Source organism: Anarhichas minor, unplaced genomic scaffold (assembly GCF_050575085.1).
Source record: "Anarhichas minor isolate MPS153535 unplaced genomic scaffold, ASM5057508v1 ptg000082l, whole genome shotgun sequence".
Taxonomy (NCBI): domain Eukaryota; kingdom Metazoa; phylum Chordata; class Actinopteri; order Perciformes; family Anarhichadidae; genus Anarhichas; species Anarhichas minor.
Genome location: NW_027466528.1, coordinates 219,750 through 242,736, shown reverse-complemented (window position 1 = coordinate 242,736; position 22,987 = coordinate 219,750). Strand labels below are relative to the sequence as shown.

Sequence of the window (22,987 nt, the reverse complement as noted above, 5' to 3'; positions counted from 1 at the left end):
AATGAATCAACATAGGACCTTTTTGACATTTTAAATGTTCATTTTAGTTTTTTCCCCACATCTAACAAAACTAAAGATCTTTGGTTAATAGTACTACACCCAGTGAAGGAACATTTTTGGTACCTAAAACTGCACCCTGGTTCCTCCGGTTGAAACGCAGTATAGAGTTGAGTTCCTATGAGGTTCCTGGAAGTTCCTTTTGTGGTTTCCCGGAGACAAGACTCCAGGAAGTTACTTTGCACGGCGGGCTGACGAATCGTCTTTTGCACGGATCAAACTAGATACAACATTTTGATCAATGAGCTTTAAAAGTGCTTTTTATAACCTTTGAACAGTGCCAGGCTAGCTGTTTCCCCCTGTTTCCATTGTCAATGCTAAGCTAAGCTAACATGCTGCTGGTAGCAGCTTCATATTTAGCGTACAGATATGACAGCAGTGTCGGTCTTCTCATCTAACTCTCAGCAAGAAAGTAATGAAGCATATTTCCAAAGAATGCTGGACTATTCTTTCAACCGTGACCGATAACAGCTGCTCACAAGAACTTGGTCTGACTGCAAGTCCACAAGAACGAAATGCTGCAACAGCTTCTGTGTCTGGCTTCATTTTACTCCTCTGAAGCTTTGCCATTTGTTGAAAGTTTGGTTATCAAAAGTTTGAACTACGACCATGAGCTAGATCAGCTGTATGAGCTACGAATCACATCATGCTCAAAGATTCATCTTAGTTCACATTTAGCTTCATGTAGCACTTCATCTTTGCAACATAAGTCTGTTTGCATGAAAAAGATCCCCAAGTGTGGAGGCATCATGAAAAGTAATAAGAATTGGTGCAAAGATGTTTTTAAACGATGTAGCCTAAGTTAGGTATTATGATGATAGTACTTTTGTAAATGGGGACATTTTGTCATGTATTATTTATGGCGTATGTAGTAATGGATCTAATAAAAAGTACCACCAATAAAAGAATATTGAGTTTAACTTTCGCTGACATGCTCACATCAACTCAAACGTCCTCTGCGGAGCTTTCAGAGCTTCTTCACGAGGACAGGCAGCCGATGAGCAACTGAAAGCTGCTCGCTCCAACAGAGCCATTAACGGTGGCGCTCTGTGGTTTTGGATCAAGCTGGTCTTTGGCTGAGCCTGAAGTGAACCACTGTCTCTGTAATCTGTGAAGAGACGTGCTCCTAAAACTCTCTAAGCGTCATTTGAGAAAGTGATACAAACGTTTGCAAAGCAGCATGAAAGTGTTACAGAAGTTCAGAGCGGTTTGTCAGGAGAAATAAACCTGTTGATATGTGTCTGACAGTGGAACCAGTGCTTCATAGATGAATTCAGTAGATGATGTGATGTCAGTGTTGTCTGTCCAAAATATGTTTCTCATTTCACTTGATTCATTTCCAGCTGCAGACGTTCGTGTGTTTCCACAGCGAAAAGAGCATCTTCACATCTGTAAACAACAGACTCAAAGCAAACTCACTGAACGACATGTTTGCCGGACATGAACGTTTCCTGGAGGAGCTTGAACACAACTCTCTCACCTTACAATAACATTTAAGGACTACCTCGGGTTCAAGCCCGCTTTATTTCTGTACGATTGACCGAATTCAGTGCAACAGAAGCTGTTTAAAAATCTGTGTAATGTTTTCTGATATGAGAAAACTCCACTCTAGGAAACATCTGGATGAGACGTCACCCTCAGGAATAAATGACTGACGGTTATTTAGGGGAGTTCCTCTCTAAGGCCTCAGCGGTCCACACAAACTGAACTTGATGTTGGAAATATTTTTGTGGATATTTGAACGGCGCTGATTGTAACAGCTGGAGAAGAACAGATGTGACATAATGAAGTGAAGGCAGTGTTGCAGCCGCTGCTTTGCTCTCAGTCCTCCTGTTAGCAAAGAACACACCGGAATCCAGTAAAACAATATGTTCAAAAGTCTTTAATAAACAGAGCACATGGTCTTTGAATCACGGACACAATAGAAAGGGTCAGAACAGCTCATTGTATCATCTGTTTAGAAAGAACAATGCAGGCACTTCACCCAACGTATGTTTAACAGGGAACAGCAATGGAAGGGGGGGGGGGGGGTCCATGCACACGTGTTCATACAAATCAGTACATATATGTAGTTTGTTTTCCCTCAATGTAAATAATAAATCATCAAAATTAAAAGCACACCAGATCATTAAAAACACCCACAACCAGCAGAGCTCCCAAATCACAAGAAACTAAATGTGCAGATCAACAAACCAACAATAGATCCTTTGAACCAACAACACAAATACATCAACAGCTGGAGTCACAGAAGAAGAGCGGTGAATGTGCAGGTGAGTGAATGAAAACACTTCAGTCCGTTTATGAACAGAAACATTTGAAATGTTTCACTGCGAGCGCTCAGCAGAACGAGGACGAGTCATCCAACAGTCTCTCCTCACTCCTTTGGTCAAATTCAGGTTTTTGCTTCAGTTGAAAGATTTAAAATCTTCTGTGATTTAGAAAGTTATTGAATTCATGCAGATCATTTAAAAACAAAGCAGATTGATAGAAGCGAATAAATCTGCATCTCTGGTCCTAAATGTTTGAATACGTGGTCAATTTTAGGGATTAAGGTTGAAAGTTGAGTTCTCGTTCACTTTTAAATCTGAGCTAATTCTCCAGTTCAACTCTAAGCTGAAGCTCCACGCAGATTCACTTCACCTCATCAAGTACTAAGCACAGAAAACAAGATTCATTCTTGTAAATTTGTGACTTTAATCAAAGAGAATTGTAGATTTTTTCATACAGAATTTATGACATTAAAATCTCGGAGAACATCCAGGTTCTTTTTTATTGTAAATTTACAACTTCGATCTCAGAATTCTATGGGACGGCGGCAGGAAATGTGTTGGTCAAGAAGATGAAAACAATGTGCAGACGTAGAAACACCAGTGAATCAGGACTTTGTAGCTCTAAAGCGCTAAAACGTGTGTTTGACAGGACGACGTTTCTACTGGAGAAGAAGAAGAAGAAGAAGAGACGGTAATTAGGATCAAAGAGTTTTTAACATCAAGCTGGATTGTCTTACAAAACAAACGGAGGTTCTGGATTAGTCAGTCTCTCTGCAGCGTCGACACGGACATCTGAGCTGCTGCTGTAGAAAACAACTACAAACTTTGGTTCGTCCGTCTCCGACATGAACCATGAACCCGGCTCAGCGCACAGCGGTGGGCCGGGTTCATGTGTTCACGCTACTGAAACAGATCAAAACCTTCACTGTACAACATCACACATCGGTTTATCTTTGCATGACAACATGGTTTTTGTTTGTCAGCAGCGATACTTTGTAAAATAATATCCGGGAAGACAAGAGTGAAGGAAGAGACGGCAGAGGAAGAAGGTCCTACTCCACATGTGCACCCACATACAAAAACTAAATGGTCCCAGGACGTTTTGTAGTTTGGTAGATTTCTGAGCACACAGAGCACCTTTCAGTGTGTGTGTGTGTGTGTGTGTGTGTATGTGTGTGTCCTTTAGAGATTGTCAATCATCATCAAATCAAATCAGGGTCATCTGCATGTCAGATTTCTCAGTGGTGCCTCTGTTCAGCTCCTCCTCTCCGCCATCGCCGCCATTAAACCCCTTTTCGCTGTGCCGCTTCCACGGCGACTGGTCCTCCGTTACTTTGGCGACAGCACCGTCTCCTGCAGCGACAGGCGGGAGCGTGCCGAGGGGAGGGGCATCATCACGGAGGGGACGCCGCTCAGCCTCCACGGGAGCAGGCCCAGGAAGTTCTCCTGCTGGTGGGAGTCCAGCGCGAAGCTGAGGGCCCGCTGAGGGTTGTGGGTGGGGCAGGTCCTGGTCGGGGTAGTAGAAGGTGGAGGAGGATATTGGGGAGGGAGAGGAGTGGTCACTGGGTTCCTGGAGAAAGAGAGAGAGAGAGAGAGAGAGAGAGAGAGAGAGAGAGAGAGAGGAAGTGAGAGGCGGAAGAGAAAGACGGTTGTGAACGACGGATGGAGGGAGCACAGCGATGACTCGATGGATGGATGATGGATGAGGAGAAAATAAAAGGTAAACGGGAGAAAGTCTGTCGTTGTTGGGCAGCTGATTAAGCTGCAGGTTACCTCGTTCACCAGAAATCTTATTTAACTTAAAGGTTGTTTTGGAAAACACTCATTTTCACTTTCAGTACTTCAGAAGCCCAGAGAGGGAAGAGAGACAAACAACTCTGGTGATGCGTTTTCTGTCCTCTGTGCTTATGACTCAAGAACAAGTGAAATAAAGGTTTCTCCAGGATCATTTATCTAAGTTACAAAACATTAAAGCTGCAAGCAGCACCTTCTTACACATCAACAACAAACACATGATGAGAAATGATCGTTTGTAACCGGTTCTTAAGTCTTTCAGGAGGGAAAACTATTTAGACCAGACGTGTTTTCATGTCTCACTTGCCTCTCAGAGCTCCCGTGAGTATCAGAGGAGATCTAGAAGACAGATTTATGGTCTGTAGAAACCAGAGCACCAAACAGGGTAAGCTGTGTAACAGTCATCATTAGCATCAGACTCTTATTTAACAGCTTTTGTCAGAGACCAGATTACAAAGTCACGTTTGCTGGTGATCGAGGAAACATTGAGGTAAACTCTGACATTCGCTCTGGATACAAAAAGAAGAAAAAACAACATGCAGGTTTTATGGGTTAAAATGAAGTATTTTGTATTAGTAGGGAAAGTAAAAACAGCAGCCAGATCACAGCCACAACATGAAGTATCAACGTCCAACAGGACTCTCCCTTCACTCCAGTGATACCTGCCGGCTGAACTGCTGAGGGTCACACAATATCCGTCCAAAAGGAAAACGCTGTGAGTTGGGATTGTAACACAAGGGTTCATGCGGTTAAAAAAGCAACACGTACGAACGAGTAACGCTGCGGTCGCCGAAGGAGCGGGGCGGGAATCGAACAGCGGCTGCTAAGGAAGCAGAGAGGCAGCAGGGCTTGGTGATTGGACGATGAGCAGCGGTGGGAGGGGCAGGAAGTAGGCAGCAGGGCTCATTTTGGGAAGGTTAGTACGTCACTGTCGCACCTCACTCTCTGGAAAACACACACACACACACACACGCACACGCACACGCACACACACACACACAGGAAATACAGAAAGACAGAGGGTTAGCGGAGAAAGGAAAAGCTCATGATGAATTTGTTCTGCTGGGAGTCAGGAACGCTGTAAATGTTATTAAGACGTGAACAATGACGCACAACATGAAGGAAATAAAGCAGAGACAGATAAAGAGGACAGTTCAGAGATGGTTGGTCATGTTGTGAGAATGAAAAGGAACAATGGTTTGACCCAACTCTCTAATCTTGCCAACATGTCAACATTAAAAAAGGTTAAAAGAGAGAATCTGGGACGTCGATGGTCCGGCGCGTTAATCTAAATGAGTCGATGTCAGATCAAGAGGAGACGATGATGTCGGGGTGGGGCGGGTTTCGATGGAGGATGAGGATGCCGCCAACAAACAGAATTCAGGCGAGAAAACGATCCTCACGCTGGGATCAAACACGGCTCAGAGGGAAAGTACCAGCAATACTTCATGCAGCAATCACACACTTCTAGAGGTTTGTTGTACAGACGTTCTGCTCCAGCTGTGATCTTGGAGGGTTGCTTTACCGCTTTAACAGCAGGTGGTGAGTCTATTCAACCCGGACAGCCGGTAGCTGTAGGATGGTTCACTCTGGGTCATAATATAAAGAGCTCAGATGGACACGGAACCAGAGAGCTGTTGTGTTTGCAGGGTAAATGCTCGGCAAAGGGGAGGCTGGTAGCTGGGGTTAATGGGGGGGGGGGGGGGGGGGTTATGGGGGGAGGGCATGGGGTCACATACGTGCTGCATTCACCGCTGCAGAATGGCGTATACCTCTGTATACAAGGGCTGGACAGCCTTCTGGCCTGACGGATCTGAAAACAACAGTTTACAGCTCGGTTACTGTCATGTGAAGAGCTCCTTTCCAAAACACCACCCCTCCATCTACAGGGGAAGACGAGTCCCATTCAGTCGTAACGTCTTCTTTTAAAGTGGAGGAAAGTGAAAACGTCCTCGTCGTGAAACGTTAAGAAGTCCTTTAAAATGTCACGAGTCTGCTCATTAAAACTACGAGACAAAGAATGCAACAATATTAACTCTTTATGAACTATTTGTTGAAGTTCTGAAGGTATCGGCTAACTCAACTACATTCTGTGGCCGGCTGCACACTTCCATTAATATACATTAATATAAGATTGTTACAGTCATGAAGATTGTTGCATATGAATTGAACTTTCTTCTTCTGGTGGGTGATTGTGTGGCTTTGGAAGGAAACTCTTCAAACGGATAGAAATGAGGAAGAACGATAGGTGTGTGTGTGTGTGTGTGTGTGTGAGAATTAACAGACATGGTTGCACAGAGTGGAAGTTGTGTTGTGCACACTGTGAACACTATTCATGGCGTGAAAACACATTTCAACCATCATCATCATCATCATCAGGTTGTGAAACTCCTAAAAAAGGGTAAAGAAATGATAAAACGAGTGAATCTGTGCGACATGTGAGGGACCACTGAGATATTATTATGTTCCTAAACGTGAGAGACAAATGATGTGAGATGAAATTAAGCATCTAAATCATCTAAAGATGAAAATAATCTAATATAAATGTTCCATGTTTTAAACCTCGGTCGGTTTGTCTTCGGCAGTAACTCCTTCTGCCACACGATGGCGCCACTTCACCTGATGAGACATGAGCCGCAACACGCAGCTCCTCCTTCATGTGGAGGATGTAAAATGAGTTGCTGACCAACGGGAGGGAAGATTTGAACAAAATGCACTCTTTATCATCTTGGTGACGGTAGGTGTGTGTTTCTATTTAAATTCAAAACAGTAAAAATTAAGATATTTAAAACAATAATGTAAAATGCTCACATTCTAAATGTGCACATCTCTGTAGTGAGGTCTTGCTCTTGGTTAACAAATCTCTTAATGCAGACTCATTGGTATTATGTTGTTATGAGTATAAACAGGATACTTACAGTAGCGGAGCGTCCGGGGCCCCGCTGAGCCACGATGGCCCCTGAGATGGCCTTAATCCAGCTGTGCATGTCCTCTGGACTGTCAGCCTGACGCACAGAAAGAGGATGTTTGTAAGTACACAAAGCAGTAATATAATGCAAAATGTTACGGTGTTAAAACATGCATATAAAGTGCTTATTAGGAAGCAGTAAAACAACAGCAAAGAAATTATTAAATATCTGGACTGAGGAGCAGTGAGGCCCCTAAATCATACCCTGCTTTATGGTCTATTAGAGACCTGTCAATCACCGTGTAGCCCCGCCCTAAAGCATCCCCTGCTTTATGGTCTGTTTGACTCTAAATGGACCATAATGTACTAAATGAACATCATGCTGTATTGAAGAAGACTTGAAACTAGAGATTGAGACCATAAACTCATGTTTACAATGTTTACTGAGGTAATAAATCAAGAGAGAAGTAGAGTCATTTTCTCATAGACTTCTATACAACCAGAGGAGTCGCCCCCTGGTGGACACTAGAGAGAATGCAGCTTTAACACATGAAGCTTTGGCTTAACCGCCTGAATCCAACCAATAGTTGTTGAGATATTTCAGTGTGACTATATTGGAGGCTCGACGGACAGACTATCATCCCTAGAGCCTCGTCTCTAGCATGGCTAAAACTAAAGATCTTTAGCTAAAATAAAAACAAATGACATGAGGATCAAAGTAAGCGCTAGACACAGCCCTGTCCCTGTGTGTTACCTGTATGTAGAAGGTTCTGGAGCTGGTGACCATTTCAAACAGGTTGTCCCTCATCATCAGGTCACTGCAGGACACAGAACGGGGACAAAGCAGCAGCAGTTATTAATGAGCAGCAGCACATGTTCCCCTGCTAACAACAACGCACACTGACCTGTGTTTGCACTCCTGAACTTTGTGAATCTCCTTCAGCGGGATGACTTTCAGCGCCTCCCTCTCCTGCAAGGTAGAAGAGAGGAAACGATAACACACAAAAACATGCACGACCACAGGTGAGCTGCGTCCACCAACATCTTCAAGGGACAGTTTGGATGTTTTGAAGCATTAGATGGCGATCGGAGCGCTCACAGTTTAAAGGAGCAGACATGAGAACAGGCACGGGAGCAAAGCAATGCACTGCTGTGGACGTCTTCAGTTTAAGTGAACGCTATAGTTACAACATGTTCCCCGCTTCACCTCGCGGTCAGTCGTTATCATGCTCTCTCCAAAGACACCAGACTCCATTAACAACAGTAAATGATGGGTAGTTTGTGTTCTTGTGTGATTCTGAAATAACCCTTTAAAACACAAAAGAATCACACAATGACACAAACAGAAGGTTTGGCAGCAGCTCCTGTGATCTGAGAGGTAACATTACTGCTTTGTCAAAGGAGTCTCGTGACTTTATGTACTCCATGTACTCCATGTACTCCATGTACTCCATGTACTCCATGTACTCCATGTACTCCATGTACTCCATGTACTCCATGTACTCCATGTACTCCATGTACTTCATGTACTTTATCAGCTAACGTTACAAAGCAACCAGCAGCAGATCCACGCAGCTTCTTAAATGAAAACACCTCCGTTTCTCTCCGTGTGTCTCCTTATAGGTTCACACATATAGTTTGGTCTCCGACAATGACTTGAGATGTTTTAGATTCAAGAAGTGGAGCTTTCCCACTCTACATGTGTGACTGTCCTCAAGCCCAGCTTATGTCATGTGGCTCCGGTAGGGATACGGGTTGGTTCAGGTTCAGGTAGAGGGAAACCATTACGGGGTCCAGCCCTCGTTACTGAAGTCACAATGGAAGATGGATTATTTATAGACGTTTTGAGGCCTTAAGCTTCTAGAATCCTTCAACCAACTTGATGCTGGAAACCAAAATAATTCACCAATGTTATTTTCACCAGATATGCATAAAAGCCTTCAGGCTGAGGAGCTATACCAGATTCATTTTGGTGTATTCATTTATGAGAGATAGGGCTTAACAGGTTAATACCTACAAAGGAAAATATAGACATGAACACACACACACACACACACAGGGTGTGTCTCTTTATGTGCAGACAGGCTGCGGTTAGGACTCGCTAATCTTTCCACACGTGGATCATATGAGGAGGTATTCAAGACACATACCGCAGCGTGTAGAGACACACACCTAACCGCAGCCTCGCTGCACACACACACACACACACGCACACGTTCTAGTTGTGTGTGTGTGTGTGTGTGTGTGTGTGTGTCCATGATTAGGTGTAATGTCGCCCACAGTCAGTGTGTTTCATGCACTGCAGTAACCTGGTAACAGCTCTCTGCTGTAACAGGACTTTAGAACTAACAACACATATTTTCTCACCAGGTCAGATTTGAAGTAGCTGACGGCGTTTTCTTCCAGCATGAAGTACCTCCTCTTCCAATTCTTCATCTGAGGAAGAGGAGCAGAGCTATGAACATCGTGTACTCGTTAGTTTAGCCTCCTAGTTTAAATAAAACTGAGAACAATGAGGGGCAGGAATGCACTCAGCACGTTTCATGAGACTTTTCTCTTCTCTTGCTAACGTTAGGAATCGTGCTCTGGAGATCATTAACATCCACACTAAGGTTATGGAGATCATTAACATCCACACTAAGGTTATGGAGATCATTAACATCCACACTAAGGTTATGGAGATCATTAACATCCACACTAAGGTTATGGAGATCATTAACATCCACACTAAGGTTATGGAGATCATTAACATCCACACTAAGGTTATGGAGATCATTAACATCCACACTAAGGTTATGGAGATCATTAACATCCACACTAAGGTTATGGAGATCATTAACATCCACACTAAGGTTATGGAGATCATTAACATCCACACTAAGGTTCAGTGAGTGTCAGGATGCCATCAGACGGACAGAAACATATCTGATGGAACATGAAACCACTGGAGGAGCAACTATAAAAGTTTATAAAACTATTCAAGTGGGTTTGTAAAAGCTGACTCAGCTGATGTGATACTGAGACGGAGTTTGTTCCACCGTGTCGGAGCTCAAACTGTCAAAGCCTGAACGCTGTTCAGATCTGAGGGGGTCTTGGTGCACAATGAGGGGTTAAAAGATCTGAACTGTACAGCGCAGTGAGACCATGAAGGGGTTAAAGGTAATTAATAGAATCTTAAGCTTTATTCACTCTTAAACACGTGCAAAACTGCAATCTCGTGTGATAACATAAATAATACATTTCAGTGTTTATTCTTCATAGTTTTAGTCGACAGTGTGTGTGTGTGTGCTCTCACCAGAGCCCCCTGTTTGACACAGTATCCGGCCTTGATGATGGCCTGGTCCTGCACTCCTCTGGACAGGAAGTAGGGCAGATGATTCTGACCCCGCTTCAAACCTCCTCGCTCCGCCTCGTTCTGCCCCTCCCCCTGCTCCTACAACACACACACACACACACACACACACACACACACACACACACACACACACACACACACACACACACACACACACACACACACACACACACACACACACACACACACACACACACACACACACACACACACACACACACACACACACACACACACACACACACACACACACACACACACACACACACAATAAAACTAAACATTTAACATGTCAGCAAATAGTTGCTTATTTACACAACCAGTAAATACGGAGCAACATGGATCATCGGATGACTTCCTCCGTCTCCACCGAGTGTAAGATTCCCGTTTAATACTGAGATCGTTCCACACACCGACTCTTAATGTGCTTCATAGCATCTCTGTGTTTTCAGTCATAAAACTGAAACCAGCCGTCACTCGTCTGTGTTAACGCGTGTTTGCGGCTGCATACCAACACTGACAGGACCGGACCTGCTGAGCTGCTGAAGCAACACACCTGACAGTGTGAGTGTGTTACCTGTGTGGTGGTGGTGATGGGGACTCCTCCTATGATTTCAGTCTTGTAGGAGACCTGTTTCATGGCTCCGAGTACTTCCTGGGGGGTCTCTGTGTGGGCCGTCGTTTGGCCCTCGCCTGGCTTTGGCACCTAAAGACACAACAAGAGATTAACAACAGTCCAGTCTGTCAAACACCTGGTTCACACCCACAGGTCTTTAAGAGGTTTGGGTTTAAACCGGGCGCAACCTCCGGTTCTAGAGAGTGAAGTCGATGCTTCATGTGTTAAAGCTGCATTCTCTCTAGTGTCCACCAGGGGGCGACTCCTCTGGTTGTATAGAAGTCTATGAGAAAATGACTCTACTTCTCTCTTGATTTATTACCTCAGTAAACATTGTAAACATGAGTTTATGGTCTCAATCTCTAGTTTCAAGTCTTCTTCAATACAGCATGATGTTCATTTAGTACATTATGGTCCATTTAGAGTCAAACACACCAGAACTACGTCTACTTCCTGGTGGGTTGCAGGTTCCACCCAATTCTCAGGCACATAAAATCAGGCTCACCTACGGACTTTACAATTTCTTTTGTTGCTTTTTTAAGGTGGACGTGTGTTTAATGGGTTTTTGGACAACAATGGAGCTCTATGGCACAGAGGAAGACCAGATATCAGGCTTTGATACACACTTAACACTTGTTAGGCAATAAAGCAAATGTAATAGTTCACCAACGTTAACCTTTTACATCAATGAGCCTCACTGTTTCCCTGGGAGAGATGTTCCTTTATAACATGAACACAGGTTTATTTTGATCACACACACAACTTCCTGCTGCCACAAATACGCACTAGAGCGCCAAATGTGGATTAATCCGCCGCTGAAAATAGTCCCCAACAAAGTCACTATTTCCTCCTGTTTGTTTGATTAGAAAGTGAGCAGCTGTTGTAGGAGATTAATGAGCCTTTGTTCTATTTGTGAGAGTGGACGTTATCAGTGAAACAAAATGTTTGAATGTGATTTATGGTATGAAATAATGAATAACTTTCAGCACCACAGAACACTGCAGGTGGATATGAACGCTTCTCTTTCTCCTTCACACTCTGTTACGCCTGAACTCAACTTCATCGCTCTCTGACGGGTTGTTTTCCATCTGCTGCAGCCTGAGGCAGAAGACATAGCGGCCTACTACAGCAGGAGAAAGAGGCTCACCTATTGATCCACCAGAGAGAGAGTGTGTGTGTGTGTGTGTGTGTGTGTGGGGGAGGCTCACAGTGATCTTGGTGGCATTGTTGAGAACACTGATCCATTCCACCAAATCCTGCTGGTCGTTGGCCTGCAGATAAAACTTCCTCATTCCTGCATTTACAACTAGAGAGACAGGAATGTAAATGTAAATGTCTTCTTACTTTAAAAACATCGGGTAGAAAACACAAGAGGAAGAAGAAAAACACCACGAGCTTCATGCAAATCATGATCTAAAAATATCAGCTGGCTTCTGGTTTCTCAGAGGATGTGTGTGTGTGTGTGAGTGTGTTAACCTCCCATCCAGATGCAAACACACCCACACACACACACACACGCAGAGGTCAGAGTCATTGTACGGTTTCCTCCTATTGAGGGACAAAAAGCTACTGTTGGCCACCAGAGGAACCACAACGAGCAGCGAGGGACAAAAGAGAGGAAATGAACCGGACGGGAGAGGAAAAGGACAAGGAAGGAAACGAGGAAGGAGTGGGAATGAAGGACATGGGAGAGGAAGAAAGGAAGGAGAAAGGGAAGAGGAGAGGAGGGACGTGAACTCTAATGTGCTGCTCTAAAAGCCTCCTCTCTTCTGCTTTCAGTCCTTCTCCAGATGTTTAACGCGGCCGCAGGGTTGAGCTCCCACTCAGCCAGAAGAGCTTCAGTGACACTCGCGGGGTGATCAGGTCGGGCTCTTACAGTTCAGATTCAGGGCATATTTCCAAAATGGGAAAAATATTTCCTAATGGGGCTGGCTGGGGGGGTGGGGGGGGGCTGTCATGTTGAGAGAGGAAAGAACGATGGGGAGAAGAAAATGAAGAACTTACCAAAGCAGAACTCTGCCTTTGGTCTGAGTTTGGTGGCATCGCTGACCTGAACAACAGAGAGCAGAGCAAAGCTTTAACGTCCCAGAGACACATGAACTCACCATCCACTCAGTCCATTAGTCAGTTCAAGTTTTATACACTGATGTCTTTTTAATTTGGTTAAAATGTGTGATGCTCTGCTGCATCCACAGCTGCTAACAGGCCGAAGAAGACAGAATGCTAATGCCGGTATGCTAACCAGATCAATGACACCAACATGGCAATGCTAACTGATGCTAACTCTCTACTGTTACTAACTTAGTTCAGCATCTTAGCACGCTAACATTGGCTAATTAGCACCAAGTACAACTGAACTCATTAGGTTTTGTCAAAGATATGGACACACTGTAGTGTGTGAGTGTATGTGTGTGTGTGTGTGTGTGTGTGTGTGTGAGGACTGACCTTGGAGATGTAGGTGAGTTTGAGAGATCCCACCTTCTCTGCACCTTTAGGCAGATTCTGTAAAAAGACACAAAAGTTGAAAACCAGTCGTATTACTGTGAAACAAGGATTGAGTTTGTCACTAATCTCCTAAAAAAGGCCTGTAAAGACTAAGGGACGAGTTATATCAATATATCATATATATGTGACATTTGACAACAGAATAAAGTTCTGTTCATAACAATATGTTCATATTTATTCCTGCGTCACAGTTTTGGTTAAAAGAGAAAAATGAGCATTTCCAGTTTAAATCCCAAAATCTGGAGATCAAACATGATTTAAAATAATGTCCATAACTGCTGCATATACCAGTTGTGGGGAACATAAATACTACGACTGCTAACCTTTCATTTTCTGTTCTGGTTCCTGTTCTGCTTGGTTTTGACCCGTCCCCCTCAAGTGAAAGTGTTTAAACAGCTTCAACCAGACGCTCTAACATCTGTGTTCAGTGAAGTCCCATAAATCCACAACTTCCTGTTTAGACCTCATTGATCCCGTAGTTTATACACCCTCACCTTGCTGCTCACGTACCTTTATAGATGACGTTGCTTTATTATATTTACTCACTTTAAATAAAATGGACTTTCATTAGCTTACAGAAGTAAAGACTGTGGTTTAGTTTGAGTCACCGTTAACTACTACTACTAGATAAATGTGATGTTTATCTCCCTGAAGCAGGTTTCAAGTCCCTGCAGGTTGATGTTCATTGTGAGCGGATGTTGTTAATAGTTGCCTGAAGGGAAAGAAATCGTTCCATCACTGAACTGATGCTACGCGTTAAACACGTCTTTAAAATGAAGTTAGTTTATTAAACTACCGTAGTTAGAATCAGGGATCGGTGTGAGGAGCATTTAAAGACGCAGTAGTGTGCTCACTGCTCAGATGTTTTCCGTGCTGACTAATCAAACAGGAATCTCTCCAGGTGTGAGAGACGTCCCGGGACCTGCTGCACACCTCCCCCCCTCTCACCTGTGGGTTGTCCATGAACCACAGCAGGCTGCCCTGCTGGGTGTCCAGGATGAAGTATCGGCGCAGGAACCTGCCGCTGCTCTCATTCTCCTCGATGTCCAGGAAGCCGCAGATGCGATTCTGTCGGTCCACATAAGGCATCGCGACCCGGACCAGCTCAGCCCGCCCAGGGGCATCACAGGAACGCTGACTAGGCGGGACGGGGCGACACTTTAGATTAGAACAACTCGCAGCTTGTAAGACGCCGCAGGGTGAAGGCGCTGCCGGGGGGGGGGGGGGGGGGTTGTAACAAAAATGACATTAATGTGCAGAAAAGATTATCATAGTGACACATTTTGCTGTGGTGGCTCTGTGACAGCACAGTGGACGTGAAATAGAAGAAAGACTTTGAGGTTAAAGACCAGAACTCAGCTTTAAACGTGTTGACACCCTCCAGAGAAGAGACGCACCGACATCAGGCCGATACTGACCCACACAGCTGGGATAATAATCTATTCAGTTCAGTTCTATGTTTGTGTACATTATATTAGAGCTGCAATGATAAGAGGAGAAAAGGAGCTCCCTTGTGACTGTTAAAGCCTTCAGCTCCCTCTCAGCTGCAGCGTGCTGCTGCAAGAAGGTGATCAGATAAACTACAAACAGTGAACAAACTTGGATGCAGATTTGAATGAAGCCTCGTGCGTGATAACAGTCCAGAGGCGTCCCGATACACAACGTACAGAACTCCTGTGTCCTCACACGGCTGCTGACATGGATCATAAACTAGCGCCGTCTATTCAAGCTTTCTTTTTTTTATTGCACGAGAGGAATTTCAAAATGCAACCTGAAGAAAAGTTCACAGTGTAGAGCAGGAAGAGGAAGTGTTCATGAGCCTCGACTGTGTGTGTTGAGACAGAGCTGGACAAGGACAGTGCTCGTTAAAGCATGCAGGGATTAAGAGAGCGCGTGCACACACACACACACACACACACACACAGCTATCATAACCTCAACTCTTTTAAATGTACCAACCACAATGTGTCTGCAGCACCGAGTACTTTACTGAAGGCTGGCATTAAGTGCTCACATTTGAACTTATTAATCAGATAATAAATCTAATTATCATAATTTGGATTGGGCTGCACCGTAGATCCATCACAAGCCTAAAGCGGGTTCATCATGACGTGCGGACTGTCCTTAAGAAGGTTGATAGAACAGCCCAGTTCATATATGTGCTGTGCAGAGGATTTGTGGGTAAGAAAAGCTAGAAAAGCACGCTGGCTTACATTCTGCAAAACTGTGAGCGGATTCAATAAGACAGCCGGGTCTGATTGGGACATACTGACACCCTAAATAGTGTACTAGTACTAGTACTAGTACTAGTACACACGCCACACGTCTAAGTCATGACAACAATAGAAGATAACAATGGAGATCTGTTGTAAAGAGCCATTGTTGTGACTTCTGCATCCCCTCGCTGGCGGTTTACACACACACACACACACACACACACACACACACACACACACAGTGAATATGTGTCATCAGAATGAAAACTAATTTTGAGCGTCAGTTTTCCAAATTGCACAACATCCAGGAGCTCAAGGAGACTCTATTGGGGAACAAACCTTCTCTGATCATCTGCATTCACTTACAGGACAAACCGTCATTTATTATAGAAAAACATATATATGACAGTAAGGCTGCTCCTCACCATTATCTCCATTAACCGACCGGGTGTTTGTGATTCATTGATTACCACATTAATTGCATATTCGTTTTCTTTCAATCAACTAATCGATGAATCATTTCGGCTTCATATGGGAGACACACCTTAGTCTATAACTATAATTATATTATCAATCACAGACACACTACCAACCTCTACGGAAATATGAGATCTAAAAATATATTATAGGAATATTAATGTGTTTCTTTACACGAGACAAGACACAAAGCTATTCTCCTTTCCTGCACATTGACCACACTGATCTACATTTAATTGTGTGTAATGAAACAGCTGTTTAAATATCATCAACTCAAACAGCCGCACGTGTGTAAATAAGCCCATTTAACGGTCATCAGAGCGCATTTGTTCCCTGTGCAGATCAAACTGTTACAGGCCTTCCTAACAACACATCGACTGATTTCCTCTCCCCCCCTCCATTACCCGCCTGCTCCACACTCCGGACTTTACATTATTCATATTTTCTGGGCGGATGTGCGCGTGTGTGTGTGTGTGTGTGTGTGTGTGTAACGCGGACGGGCCGTGTGGGCCGCAGAATCCGGCGTGTTTGTGGGTTTACTTACACGGTTCTGCTCAGTCCGAGTCCAGTGTGGCAGCTGTCCACGGCACGAGCGTAAAGTTACACCTAGTAACCACCACAGAGCAAAGAGCTTCCGGTTTCACCTTAAACAAATAAAAGGACTTTCTCAGATATGATCCTCTTCCATGTGGACTTCAAAGTAAAATACCTTACCGCCAAAGGGCTGTACGCATGACGGCATGTCTAAATGTGAATACAAAATGAAATGTGGAAAGTAACTAAGTACATTTACTCAAGTAGGTACTGTACACATATAAGGTACTTATATTTGCAGTTTAATGCTACTTTTAGCCGGCAAATATATTCCTTTTTACTCCGCTACATATATTTGACAGCTTCAGTTACTAGTTTGCAGATTTAGATTGTTAATACAAAATGTAAATCTATTAATAAAGTGTTATTAAATGTCACGCTACACAGGAGTTTAAAGTATTTAGAATTATCTTTACCTTTACCAGCTGAGTTGATGAACACATTGATGCATCAATAATCATAATCCAGAAATTCTGAAATGGGATATTTTGCACAATGCATACTTTTACTTTTGGCACTTAAATGTATTTTGATGCTATTACCAGACTTTTACTTAATTGTGACATGTCATGTTCATTTTCAGTTTCATACTATCTATCCATCCATCCATCCATCTATCTATCTATCTATCTATCTATCTATCTATCGTTTATGCTTTTATTTTGAAGGCAGGCTATGAGTCCTCACAGTCTTCTTGCTGAAACCTTGATGCAGATTTCCAACCAATCCGCTGCCAAACCGTTAAACCGTATTCCTCTCACTGTCTTTGCAAGGCATGAAGGTAAATGCAGTCTCATAAAAACAATATCAGAGTGCTCTAACGATGCTTCATGTGTGTGTGTGCGTGTGTGTGCGTGTGTTTGTGTGTGTGTGTGTGTGTGTGTTGTTTCTGACTGAGTGAGCCACATTTCATTTCAATGAAAAGGCATTTCTGTGTATAGATAGAAAGTCTTTGTTAAGGAGAACAGTGCAGAATGAACAGGTGGACTGACAGACAGACAATAAAGAAATAAAAAGTCAAAGGTCACTTTCCCTTAAAGGAGGTAGGACAACAGGAAGGAGGGGTAAGAGACAATAAAACAGAGACTACATTACACAATATGAAAACAGATGACAAAGGGAGATCAGAGGAGAAGATGAGAGACAAAACAAGATGGCAAAGGAAGAGATGAATGACAACAGACAGCGATTATGTGTAAACTCTGACATCTAGTGGTGACAGGCGGGAATCACAGCATAGTACTAACACTGTAAAGGCAGTGATCAAAATCTCACCAGAGAGCCCACAACACTCTCAATCCAGCTCCCAAAGAAGATGAAGTCGCATGCAAAGGGACATGCCAGGTCTGTTAAATGGTGTTAATGAGAACAACAGTTGTCCAACATTGTTACTGTGTCCTAACAGACTTAACAGACTGCAGTACAGTGATTGCAGTGATTGCAGGGGATGATTGCACGATCAAAAATCTGCTGCTACAACAACCAATGATCTAACGCTAAACTTCAGCCCTCAGTTTTTAGGTCTCCCTACATCCTCTCCAGAATCATGGACTGATTATGAGACAACTGGCCCCGTGGAACAGACATGCAAAAGGCCCCACAACCTGTCCTGCTTCTCAGCTCAAGACTTTTAGTTGTTAAGCCTCTTTTTGTTCATGGTTTGTGTCTCTTTATAGTCATTGGGCATTTCATTGTGGTTGCTTTGTGTTTCTTTGTTGTCATCTTTGCCTCTTTCTGGTCATTTTGTGTCTTTTTGTAGTTAGTTTGGGCCTCTTTGTAGTTGTTTAGTTTCTCCTTTTGGTCATTTTTTGACTCTTTGTAGGTGCTTTGTGTCGCATTGTAGTCATTCTGGGTCACGTTGTAGTTACTTTTTGCCTCTTTGTAGTTGTTTAGTGTCTCTCATTGTGTGTCTTTGTAGTCACCTTGTGTCTCTTTTTAGTCATTTTGTGTATCTTTGAAGTTGTTTTATGTTTAGGTCATTTTGAGTCTCTTCCTGGTTGGTAGTGTCTCTTTGAGTTGTCAACATGTTGTAGGTGAAGGCCAGGTTGCCCCCAGTAGATCTATCAAGAGTCTTTCTACGGAGCCATCAAAGTCCTGAAAGAGCTCCTTTTTGTGTGCACACAAGCTGATGAATGATTATCTTTTGGGATGGGATTTGAGGGCTCTACAGAAGACAAAGGGAGCCGCTAAGAACCAGAGGCCCCTCTCCTCTCTGAACCATCAAAAGTGATTTTACCGGGGTGGTAAGTCATTTGGCTTCCTTCCTCTCTGTCTTTGCCAGAGTTGATCCTACAGATGCTATCTGGTTGCTGTCAAAGGCCTAATTGTTTTTGAAGAAGGCGCTGCCAGTCCCGATGCCAGCCCCTGTGCCAGTCTATTCTTCAGAGCTGTGTGATGCCTGAACACTCCAGGTGCCGCCGCAAAGCTCTGCCAGGTTCTCGACAACCAACGTCTGCTCAGAACACTGAACCCCTCATGGTACAGTCACACCAGTCTCTTGGCTGGCAGCGAGGCTGCTGTTGGCACAGGGGCAGCAGCATGCCACGCAGGGATTTCAGCCAGGCTTAGCGCTCCACAGTAACTGGTGTTTGAGGTTTTGAAGAAGCGAGGCTCGATGCCAAGACGCCCTGTCTGCCCTGAAGAAACAGACAGCCGTAGCAGGGTGCATGTCAACAAGCACTGGGATCATTTCAGGTCCTGTGGTAAATGGCAAGGAGCGTCTCTCCACAAGAACAAGGAGACGGAGACACACTTGTCCACAAAAACAGTGTAAAGTTACAAATCTTATAATACAGATATTGTAATATTGGTCAATTTGAGGTTCAACTCAATTACAACATGTAAGCAATTGGTTCAGTCATTTCTTTTATTTTCCTCCAGAGCCTCTTCTTTGTGAGGTGGAGATGACTTAAGTATTTATGTTTAAGTTGAAACTATTCAAGTTGAACGGACGCATCACTTTGTTTTGAACCATTTAGAGTTAATTTGTTTGAATCCACCGCAAAGGCAGTGAGATGGTAGTTTGGGCGTCTTTAGCTTCAGTTATTAAACTCATCTCCAGTAAAATGGAATATTTGAGCAGGTATAACTTAATAATAACTATCACTAACAATAATAATTTAAGGCATAATATTAAAAGGTATTTTTTTAAATTGTTCAGAGATTTGATTTGATCTCTTAAAATATTTTTAACATTTTACAAGAAGCGACACAAAACAGAAACTAATAGTTTGTAACAGCAAATATGTTTTGTCATGTTTTGTTACCCAGATTACATTTTCTATCAGCGTAAGGAGGAAACATTGTAGATTAACGTATCTAACGAGTCAAAAAATGTTGATACTGAACAGATCAATAAAATGTTTAGAGACGCTCTTCAGTTGTTTCCCACAATATCTGGTTAAACGTTGCACTTGTTTATATAACTGTCATTCAACCAAAACCTTATTTTTACCTAAACTGTCAAAAGAAGTAAAGTAGAACATGTGAGTGACAGTAGTGAACCTGCAATGAGCAGGATGTGGGAGGTGCTGTGATCCTTCAGAGTCCACCTATTGTGTGACTCACCTGAGACATGAAATACAGCTTATTAAGCCTCCATACATACAAGAAACACAAAGACTATAACATCCGCCTCCAGACCAACATTAGACTCCCAGTGACAAGAGAGCTTCATGAGGGACTGCTGGGAGTACATCTGGAAGACTGCCACCAACACCAGCAGACGACTCCAGAAGCGGAATAAGGTTTGCTCAAAGTGAAAGTAACTTCACGGGAGCTTTTCCAGAGAAAGGAGTGGCATCATCTCCTGTGTGCCTGCTGTGTTTCACTCTTCACTCTGACTAAAAATGGCTTCTGGGTCAGAGGAGGATTTCTGCTGTCCTGCCTGCCACGACATCTTTAAAGATCCTGTCCTCCTGTCGTGTAGCCACAGCTTCTGTAGAGCCTGTCTGCAGATCTGGTGGACGGGGAAACCATTCCAAGAGTGTCCAGTTTGCCGGACAGTATCTCTGTGCAGGGATCCGCCTCGTAACTTGGCATTAAGGAACCTGTGTGAGACCTTTTCCCTAAAAAGAGCCCCAGCAGTGTCCGTGACACTCTGCCCTCTGCACTCGGAGAAGTTCAAACTCTTCTGTCTGGACCATCAGCAGCCAGCGTGTGTCATCTGTCGAGATGCTAAAATCCACACTGACCACAAGTTCAGACCCATCGAGGAAGCAGCACAGGACCACAGAGAGGAGCTCCAGGAGGCCCTGAAACCCTTACAGGACAAGTTAAAGGGTTTCAACAAAGTTAAAATGAACTTCAATCGAACTGCACAACACATCAAGGTCCAGTATCGACGCACGGAGAGGCAGATTCAGGAGCAGTTTAAGAAGCTTCACCAGTTTCTAGGAGAGGAAGAGGAGGCCAGGATGGCTGCACTGAGGGAGGAAGAGGGGCAGAAGAGTCAGATGATGAAGGAGAAGATGGAGGCTCTGAGCAGAGAGATAGCAGCTCTTTCAGACACAGTCAGAGCCACAGAGGACGAGCTGAGGGCTGAAGACGTCTCATTCCTGAACAACTACAAGGCTGCAGTGGAAAGACTCCAGCAGTGCCTCCTGCTGGAGGATCCACAGCTGCTCTCAGGAGCTCTGATAGATGTGGCCAAACACCTGGGCAACCTGACCTTCAACATCTGGAACAAGATGAAGGACATGGTCTCCTACACTCCTGTGATTCTGGATCCAAACACTGCCTATCCAGAGCTCACCCTCTCTGGAGATCTGACCAGCGTGAGACACGAAAAGATCCAGCAGCTTCCCGAAAACCCAGAGAGGTTTGCGTACTGGGATTCTGTCCTGGGCTCAGGATTTAACTCAGGGACTCACAGCTGGGATGTTGAGGTCGGAGACAACAAAGACTGGGAGCTCGGGGTGTTAGCGGAGTCTGTTTGTAGGACAGGATTTGTGGGGTCTACAGTGTGGAGTGTAGACTTCAGTAATGTTGGCTACAGAGCCTTCTCCCCAACAAACAAATACACCGATCTCCAAGTCAGGGAGAAGCTCCAGAAGATCAGAGTTCATCTGGTCTGGGACAAAGGAAAGCTGTCATTTTCTGATCCTGATACTAACACACACATTCACACCTTCACACACACTTTCACTGAGAAACTGTGTCCATACCTTTGCACCAGGAACGCACTCCCTCTGAAAATAATGCCTGTGAAGGTCTCTGTAATAGTGCAAAGTTAGAGAGGTCAAGATGAAGTATATAATGTACATTTTTCTCTGCAGGTATTTAAATCGTAAGTTAATATTTTGACATTAGGATGCATATGAGCAATATGATAGGAAATTGTGTCTTTCTGGACTGTTTGTACAACGTTTAGAAAGAGCATTTCTAAGTATGCAAACCTAGAAACCAAAATCTCTGAAAATTTTAAATAAAGTGATGTGTTTTATTACTGAATAACATCCCTGTCTCTCTTCTACTTGAGCTTACATTTTGTGTAGCCTACCTTATGTATTAAATCCGTTATTGACATTAATTGTTTTTTACAATGGTGGTTGAAGCCTGTGGCTCTTGTATAATAATGTTGCACATAGCAAAATAAAAAGGTTGGGACATTGCATTTTCAATAAATTTAGCACTAACACTGTAGGGAGCAGTTCATGATCTTATTTTTTATTATGTAAAAAAGCAGGTTACAGATTTTCTACAGTATTCTCCCAGCAAATAAAATAAAAAAACGCATAATTTTCGCAGTAACGCACAAAATAATGATGAATATCATAAACGACTTTGTTGAGTTTCATCTATACTTTCCATTTTGCTTCGTCAATGAAGTGCAGAATTATTTTTTCCTAATTTACGGGCTTATCAAATAGAATTTACATTTTTACGAGTTTGATGGTAGCACCTGAATGCAGCATTCGAAGTGCTAAGATTGATGAAGCCGTTGGTGTGAAGCTCGAGACAGGATATATAACCAGTTCCGGTTATGATTTAAAAAATAAAACTTGACAAAAACATGGCAATCAACGTGACATTGAATAATATGTAGATGAAGGGGTCTCTGTCAAATCCACATTTTTCAAATGTAATTTTAAATATATATATGTATATATATATATATATATATATATATATATATATATATATCAAATATATAATATACATGTATACATGCATGCCAACTGTGCTTAGCTAAAG

General features: G+C 43.4%; 2 protein-coding genes across 4 annotated transcripts; one reads left to right on the top strand and one right to left on the bottom strand.

Annotated features, from left to right (window-relative positions):
- Window positions 1-1,924: 1,924 nt before the first annotated feature.
- plekha1b (pleckstrin homology domain containing, family A (phosphoinositide binding specific) member 1b) lies at window positions 1,925-16,869 on the bottom strand. 3 transcript variants are annotated; one of them, XM_076081580.1, is made up of 13 exons: window positions 16,743-16,869; window positions 14,454-14,643; window positions 13,446-13,502; window positions 13,005-13,050; window positions 12,209-12,306; window positions 10,962-11,090; window positions 10,325-10,462; window positions 9,397-9,465; window positions 7,935-7,999; window positions 7,784-7,847; window positions 7,040-7,126; window positions 5,861-5,934; window positions 1,925-3,897 (listed from the first exon to the last, which is right to left on the bottom strand). In XM_076081580.1, the coding sequence occupies exons 2-13, from the start codon at window positions 14,592-14,594 to the stop codon at window positions 3,657-3,659; spliced, it is 1,209 nt and encodes a 402-aa protein (XP_075937695.1). In that variant the 5' UTR covers window positions 14,595-14,643; window positions 16,743-16,869; the 3' UTR covers window positions 1,925-3,656. The 3 variants fall into 3 exon arrangements, with proteins under 3 accessions (XP_075937695.1, XP_075937696.1, XP_075937694.1); XM_076081581.1 differs by having other exon boundaries at window positions 5,894-5,934; XM_076081579.1 differs by lacking the exon at window positions 5,861-5,934.
- A 3,647-nt stretch (window positions 16,870-20,516) lies between these two features.
- On the top strand, window positions 20,517-22,520 carry LOC142938311 (E3 ubiquitin-protein ligase TRIM35-like). Its single transcript, XM_076081599.1, has one exon. It carries the CDS (start codon window positions 20,641-20,643, stop codon window positions 22,024-22,026), a length of 1,386 nt encoding a protein of 461 aa, XP_075937714.1. The 5' UTR covers window positions 20,517-20,640; the 3' UTR covers window positions 22,027-22,520.
- The last annotated feature ends 467 nt before the right edge of the window (window positions 22,521-22,987 follow it).